Genomic DNA, 7,687 nt, shown 5'->3' with positions numbered 1-7,687 from the left:
CTATGTTTGTGTGTGTTTACCTGTGTGTGTGTGTGTGTGTGTGTGTGTGTGTGTGTGTGTGTTTTACCTGTGAGGTGGGCGGGGCTGAAGAAGTCATGTGACAGCATCTTGTATGTGATCATGGTCCAGGACAGGTGTTTGAGCTCGGTCAGGTGAGTCAGGACGCTGCTGGGCTTCGGGACTCTCAGACTGCCGTCATGGTGAAGCTGCAGCGAGGTGAGACGAGTCAGCTGACTGATGGCGGTCAACAGGTGAGAGGCGTTACAGGTGAGCTGCACGTTACACAGTCTGAGCTGCAACAGGTGATGACTGAGAGGAAACAGGAAGTCCATGCTCTTCAGTGGCATGGAACAGGAAGTGACGGACAGATACTGCAGCCGGTGGAACAGTTTCAGGTCGTCGACGCCGCCTTCCTGCCAGTCGTCCAACCGCAACGCCTCGAGAGCAGGAAGCCAGGTGGCGAGCTGCTTCAGGTGTTTCCTCTTACCCGAACGCACCGACACGCTATCCACATGCCTCTGAGCCAGGCTGCGCCAGAACGGCCGGTTGTATCTGGAGAACTGTCGCAGTACCACGGTGAAGCCTCGCCACAGGGGGCGGGACTTATCCAGCAGGTGTTTGAAGTGTGAGCAGGTGCAGCGTATGCTCAGTTTGTCTCTCCAGGACAGGAAGCTGAACACCTGCAGCCACAGCTCGGCAGGAAGCTGCAGCACCGACATCATCACGACCTCACACCAACGACACGCTGTCACAGATACAGAAGTCTGACTCTATCACTAATGTCTGAACACCTGCAGCGGTGACATCATCACACCAACAACACACTAACACGTGACTGTTATAGATTACTGCTGCTGTGTGATCGTGGACCAGAGGAACGGTGACTCTTTCCTCGTCTCTTCTTCTGCTGCTGCTTCCTGCTGCGTCAGTGAGCACAGAGTGTGTGTGTGACAGTGGGAGGTCTCACTCTGACTGTTTCTGCTGAGCTCAGGATTCACGTTCAAGATGCTGCAGCACAGACACACTTTATCACCTCAGTCTGTGTGTGTTAACATAAAACACAAACATGAATCACATGAAGACATGACACACACACGATGACGTCAAATAAACTGTGACTGAAATATGAAACAGAGTGAGAACTCTTCTCAATAAAACGTCCCATCAGTGTTCTGACGTCACTGTCAGTAAATTACACAATGGCAGTTTAATGAATGACCCTCAGCCTGTCAGGGAATAAACAGGCAGCAATCATCTGTCACTGATACAACAGCGGAGGTATTACAGAGCACAACACTGTCAAAGCACTGAGCTCAACATACCACTAAATTAACCCTTTCAGGCATCACTCCAGTTTTAGCCTCTTTACACTGGCTCCCTGTTTGTTGTAGGATCAACTTTAAAATCTTATTAATAATTTTTAAGGCTCTTCGTGGCTCCAGATTACATTTCAGACCTGTAAGTCCCTTGTGAACTTTTACATAGTCTGAGATCCTCAGGGAAGAGGTCTTCTGCTTGTCCCAGAGTCCAGACTGAGGACCAAAGGGGACACAGCTTTTGCCACCAGGGCCCCGAGGCTCTGGAACGACCTGCCCGAGGACATCAGACTGTCTGAGTCACTGTCTTCGTTTAAGTCTCTCCTAAAAACGTACTTCTATCAGAAAGCATATGCTGACTTTATCTGTGCTGTCTGTTTAGTGATGTTATTCCCCATTTATTATCTTGATTTTAGTTTTGGCCTTCCTTATTTTATCTTTTACTGGATGACATTTTACGACATGTTATTTGTTTTATTGTTCTTGTGTTTTTATTGTGTTTAGTTTTATTGTACAGCACTTTGTCGCTGTATTTTGAAAGGTGCTATATAAATAAAGTTTATTAGTATATTATTAATATTAAGACCTCGGTCAAGATTGTTTTATTCCTCTTTAGGCATAAAAAAATAAATTATGAAGTTCATTTTTTTTTAATATGCATTTTTCCATCAGTTTTTCCACATGTTCACTCTGGTGGACATTTAACTTAACTAGCGTGTCCATATATTTTAATATGTTCATATATTGTACCATGCAAAGGCGCTGAACTTTTCACCTGACTCCCCTCTTTTTCTATTTCTCCCTCCTGTACCTATTCATTATAGTACAGGAATTTTTTAAACACCTGTAAAGGCGTGTGCAAAATGGCTTCTCACTCACCTCTGCTCACTCATTAATCAAAATTGGGTGACACCCCCTACCAAGCTGATAAAATGTTTGCTTGACCTTGACCTTTGGGTTGAAACCGGTTGGTGTTTTAATGTAAGCAGCTATGTTTTGAAATAAAGGCTTTTTTAACTCAATTCAAATGCATCCTGCTCCACGCTGAAGTGCCTGAAGTTCATTTTTTCTCCCCACTGTCAAAATATAGTTTCTGTTACAAAAACTGTACATTACATTCTAATAATCTAATCAATTGATTTACAGCCAAGAAAGTCACTGCAAATTAAGTATTTTCAAGAAGAACAAAGTTGCAGTAATGGTATTAACTGTAGCTGAAATATAGCCAGCGATGCGTGATGTCCAGTTCGTGGACAGATGATAATAGTAATTTCCTCACAACATAAAATTAATATTTTGAAAATTTAGCAACAGTATTGCTCCTTAGTTGTTGTTTTTTACCCACCTGGGTCTCCTATTATAGAAGGATTGGCGAGCTGCACAACATCTTTTGCAGTACGTCGGCCATCTTGGTTTTGAGAGATTTGTGCTGCACTGACAACACCTGGCCAGTGGGTGGCAGTGTGTGGCATGACGCACTAGCGTCCACTATAGTGACTTAAATGCAGCTGTAGCATCAAAACCCCATGGATACACAAGAAAATGGCTTTTAAACAGCTGCTGACTGCAGTGAACACTGTGTATGAAAGGGTTAAGAGTTCTTGTTGAAGCACTGAGCTCAAATTGTTTCTGAGGTGAGAGGAGGCCCGCTGTCAGAGGGGGTCAAAGGGGACAGATGACCCCAGCCATAGGTCAAGGGAGGGCCCATAAAAAGGTCTATGGTTGACCCTTAAATTGGATCAAGTACAACAAACTGATTTATATCACTGATGATACAGGTTATTTGTAGTTACATGATAAGTAAATGTAATTTTATAATGAGAACACATTTCCCCCCGCAGGTATTGTGAAATGGTGCGGTCCACTTGACACGTGTCAGGTGTGCCATGTGCAGAACTCACAGGTGCTGCTTAAGTAAACATCTGAGGTGGACTCAACCTGATTAGCGAAGTCAGAATGCCTCAGCAAAAACCAGGAGCTCCTGAAGGCAGAGTGCAGAGAGAAGCAGAAGGAGCAGAGAGACAGGGACAAATGTCTGGGGAAAATGTGAAGAAGCAGCAGGAGCAGCACCTTTGCACGGCTGCAAAATAAATTCAATCCTCCAAACAAATGTTTTCAGGCACTTACAGATCAGAGATCGAAAACATCTAATAGGATTTTAAATTTGGAGACAATGAATAGACCGCTGTCTTAAAACGTCACCAAACCGAGATAACTCCATCTCCTACCTATATGACACCCTGCTATCACTAGTCTCTCCATCTTCTGAAAGTTGCAAAGCCAGTTGGGAAAAAGACAAATCAAATACCAGATGACATTTGGGAAGAAAGTCTCGAACAAATACACAAATGCTCAAACAAAACCAGACACTAGTACAATTTAAAACACTACATAGCGTCCACTACTCCAAGGCAAAATACACAACATATATCTAAACATGTCACCAACTTGTGATAAATGTCCTCAGAGCAGGAGAGGAAGCACAGTAAGTAAAGTGAGAGTAAAGAACAGTCCCTAAATCATGAGAAAGAGGAGGTGACAGGTCAGCAGGGGGCGCTGACTCGCTTCTGAGGTGAGGAGGAGAGCCACCACAGAAGAAGAAGAGCAGCAGGAAGAAGAAGAAAGTGTGAACTTGATGCTCCACGCGAGGATTTATTGATCAGATGGAAGGTGAGTGAATATCTGCAGAATGATCACATCATCGATCCACAGCTCTGTGACGGATCAATACACCTGTAGGTTTATATCTGTAGCTGAAGATGAAACCTGCACGAGGCTCCGTGTCAGTCAGCTGATCAGCTGATGTATATGATATGGAAACTGGAGGAGATGCTCCAGACTCCTCAGTGATGAGACGAATGATTTGTGAAACCAAAGACACTCTAAATAATGTAGTACCATTAAAACTGTCATATTTTCATGTGTGACATGGGACCAGTTGCACAAAACACCTTATTCCTTAAGTATGACACTTAAGGCTTAATTTCCCCTTAGCTGAGGTACTTACATGGTTGCACAGAATCACAGTGGTAAAAGTTTGTTTGTTTGCTTGTTATCATCTCACAAAGCTGTCTCATAGTTAGATAGAGGAAAAAATGGCAGAAGAGAAGAAGACAAGAAAACCATACTGCTCAGAGGAGGAAAACTTCATACACTCACCGGCCACTTTATTAGGTACACCTTGCTAGTACCAGGTTGGACCCCTCTTTAATTCTTGGTGTCATCAAGGTGCTGGAAACATTCCTCAGAGATTTTGGTCCATATTGACATGATGACATCACACTGCTGTAACCAGTTCATCTTAAATACATTATTCAAGGTGGAGAAGTCCAGAAAGTCAAGACCAACATTTTTTCAAGAGTTGGTGACTACAGATTTTCTAATGTAGCATGTGCCATGATGGAGTCCTAAAAAGAAATGAGTTAGCATTTTGACACTCCCGGTTTCCTCGTCTCAGAGTCAGTGGGTTTTTGGTTAGATGCCTGAAATAAGATTTGAATTTAGTCATAAATTCTGGAAAGATTCATGTAATTTCATAAACACTCTAAATGCTGATTTTTTTTGTTTCACAGATTTTAAACTTTCAACTCATTTGTCATGACGAGAAAACATGATGTTCATGTCTATATGTCTCCCGTCCTGCCTCCCAGGCCAGTCAGGTGACATACCAGTGACCCCAGCAAACAGGAAGTGCTCTGCTGTCACAGGAAGTGCCCGGAAAATTAAAGACAACGCAGCTGACTGGCACAACCTGATGCTGAGGTGGGAAAAACTCAACGACGAAGGATTCAAGGTGGCAGGAAACATCGTCGACATCAGACTGACACGGTGAGTTTAAGTAGGTTTAATAAGTCATATTAGTTTAGTTTATATTTATAAAGTGGAGGTAGTTTAAACACTTTTCTCTCCTTCAGTTCTCAGAGCGATCAGCTGCTGCTGGTGGACGAGTCCTCATCAGCTTCATCAGCTTCATCAGCTTCATCAGCTTTGTTGCAGCAGACAGGAGGAGCTACAGAGCTGCAGGACGAATGCTGCAAGCTGCAGGACATCATTGACAAAATGGTGATGCTTTATTTATAGACAGAAATGATTTATAATACTCATAACTGTGTTTTAATATGTTTATAATTACCTGAAAATAAGAATCTCTTTGTCTTTGTCAGCTGTTTATATCTAAATAGGGAGTGGGTCCTCTTCTCCTCCTCAGAACAGACAAACCTGACATTTAATAGCGGTCTTCTTTATCGTCCATGTTAATCAGTGTCTGTGTTCTTCCTGTCAGGCCATCGTGGTGACAAAGATGGAGCGTCTGATGACATCACAGCAAGGTGTTCAGGATCTGGAGGAGTTTCAGTTCGGACTTGAAGGAAGAAAACTTCCTCTGTTTCACAGCTGGAACACCAAAGACTTCAGTGAGTTCATCTCTTCACTTCAGTTCACCTGTGTGATGTCAGCAGAGTCACCGGCTCACTATGACCAGGTGACATCAGCAGATGTCACGTTTCAGACGACTCGTCTGGTGTCAGATGTTTCTGTCTTCATGTTTCAGATGAGTCGTCTTGTGTCTGTTTCTGTCTTCATGTTTCAGATGAGTCATTGTGTCTGTTTCTGTCTTCATGTTTCAGATGAGTCATCTCGTGTCTGTTTCTGTCTTCATGTTTCCGACAAGTCCTCTGGTGTCTGATGTTTCTGTCTTCANCGACTCGTCTGGTGTCAGATGTTTCTGTCTTCATGTTTCAGATGAGTCATCTCGTGTCTGTTTCTGTCTTCATGTTTCAGACGAGTCGTCTCATGTCTGTTTCTGTCTTCATGTTTCAGACGAGTCATCTCTTGTCTGTTTCTGTCTTCATGTGTCAGACGAGTCGTCTCGTGTCTGTTTTTGCTTTCATGTGTCAGACGAGTTGTATTGTGTCTGTTTCTGTCTTCATGTTTCAGACAAGTCGTCTCGTGTCTGTTTCTGTTTTCATGTTTCCGACAAGTCCTCTGGTGTCTGATGTTTCTGTCTTCATGTTTCAGACGAGTCATCTTGTGTCTGATGTTTCTGTCTTCATGTTTCAGACGAGTTGTCCTGTGTCTGTTTCTGTTTTCACGTTTCTGACGAGTGCTCTGGTGTCTGATTTTCTTGTCTTCCTGTTTCAGACGAGTCGTCTCGTGTCCTGTTGGACTCCTTCAGTCAGGAGCTGAAGTTGAAGCAGACAATCCTGCAGGAACTCGCCCACACTGCGACCTCTGACCTCTGCATGGTCTATCTGTCCTGCTGGCTGCACCAGCCCTTCATCCCCCCCCAGGCCAGACTGACCCTGGAGGCTCTGCTTCTGGAGACTGGGCACCGCCCCCTCTGATGTCATCAGACTGAAACACGAGCAGAAGTTGGCTGTACTTCCTGAGGCTGCAGGTGAACTCAGGATCCGCTGATGGACTGTAACATGATGGATGATGTTGGACATATGAGCAGAGCGTCTGTCAGTGCTCTTCAGGTCTGTTCCTGAGCAGCTCAGGTCTCTGAGGCCTGACTTTGTCTTCAGTTACAAACAGTAACACTAGTACTGTTGTAATATACACTGAAGTGGAAATACAAATACATCTCTGTGAGAGTTCAAAATATCCTTACAAACAGGACGCAGAGCAACCTAGAAGTATTTCCAGGATATGTCGCAAATTAATAAAGAACATGTAGTGATGGAATACAAAGCCTAATGCAAAGTAATGCAAAAGCAATGGGAGGTAACATGTACGTAATTCATAAAGTCCCACAATGCAACTCCTCTCTGGCGATAGCCAAGGTCGGACTGGAGACATTATGTCTTCAGGTTGTCCTTCCATCTAACTGTATGCATGTCTGTCCCATTCCTGTAAACGTGCTATCTCAGAAATGCCTTTGGGAAATTTCCTCAGCTTTGGCACGAACATCCACTTGGATTCAATGATGAATTAATTGATATGTTGGTGGTCATAGTTCAAAGGTCAAAGTCACTGTGACCTCATCTGTCTCATTCATGTAAGGGCAATATGTCAAAAATGCCTTGAATTCTTTAGAGAAAACGTTCACATGGACACAGCATGGAACTGATTAGAATTTGGTGATCAAAGGTCAGGGTCACTGTGACCTTGCATTCATCTCATTCTCGTGAACGTGATATCTAAAAAACCCTTGAGTAAATTTCTTCAAATTTGGCACAAACGTTCACTTGGTTTCAAGATTGAACCGATGAAGGCCTTTGCACGCTTAGTTTGTTTTTTCATCGAAAACTGTCTCATGGCTAAAAATAAATAACAATCTCACATTATTAGTCCAAAACTTTAGTCTCTTTTTAAAATTAGGAACAGATTCAATTTTCTGCGTTTTTCGCATCCATCAAAGCCTTTAGAGT

At 43.3% G+C, this 7,687-nt stretch overlaps 2 protein-coding genes across 3 annotated transcripts in view; one reads left to right on the top strand and one right to left on the bottom strand.

The window, feature by feature from the left end:
• Positions 1-925, bottom strand: part of LOC126400662 (uncharacterized) — a 5,514-nt gene extending 4,589 nt beyond the window's left edge. The window contains exon 1 of the mRNA XM_050061547.1: positions 68-925. Within this exon, the coding sequence (XP_049917504.1) occupies positions 68-722 (655 nt within the window). The 5' untranslated portion in view covers positions 723-925. The remainder of the gene's footprint in view (positions 1-67) is intronic.
• A 2,978-nt stretch (positions 926-3,903) lies between these two features.
• On the top strand, positions 3,904-7,603 carry cinp (cyclin-dependent kinase 2 interacting protein). 2 transcript variants are annotated; one of them, XM_050061290.1, is made up of 5 exons: positions 3,904-3,986; positions 4,967-5,144; positions 5,231-5,378; positions 5,599-5,728; positions 6,456-7,603. In XM_050061290.1, the coding sequence occupies exons 1-5, from the start codon at positions 3,980-3,982 to the stop codon at positions 6,656-6,658; spliced, it is 666 nt and encodes a 221-aa protein (XP_049917247.1). In that variant the 5' UTR covers positions 3,904-3,979; the 3' UTR covers positions 6,659-7,603. The 2 variants fall into 2 exon arrangements, with proteins under 2 accessions (XP_049917247.1, XP_049917246.1); XM_050061289.1 differs by having other exon boundaries at positions 4,889-5,144.
• Positions 7,604-7,687: the final 84 nt, after the last annotated feature.

Source organism: Epinephelus moara, chromosome 14 (genome assembly GCF_006386435.1).
Source record: "Epinephelus moara isolate mb chromosome 14, YSFRI_EMoa_1.0, whole genome shotgun sequence".
NCBI lineage: Eukaryota > Metazoa > Chordata > Actinopteri > Perciformes > Serranidae > Epinephelus > Epinephelus moara.
The sequence above is the reverse complement of the archived record's forward strand: the minus strand, read 5'-3'. Positions and strand labels throughout refer to the sequence as shown.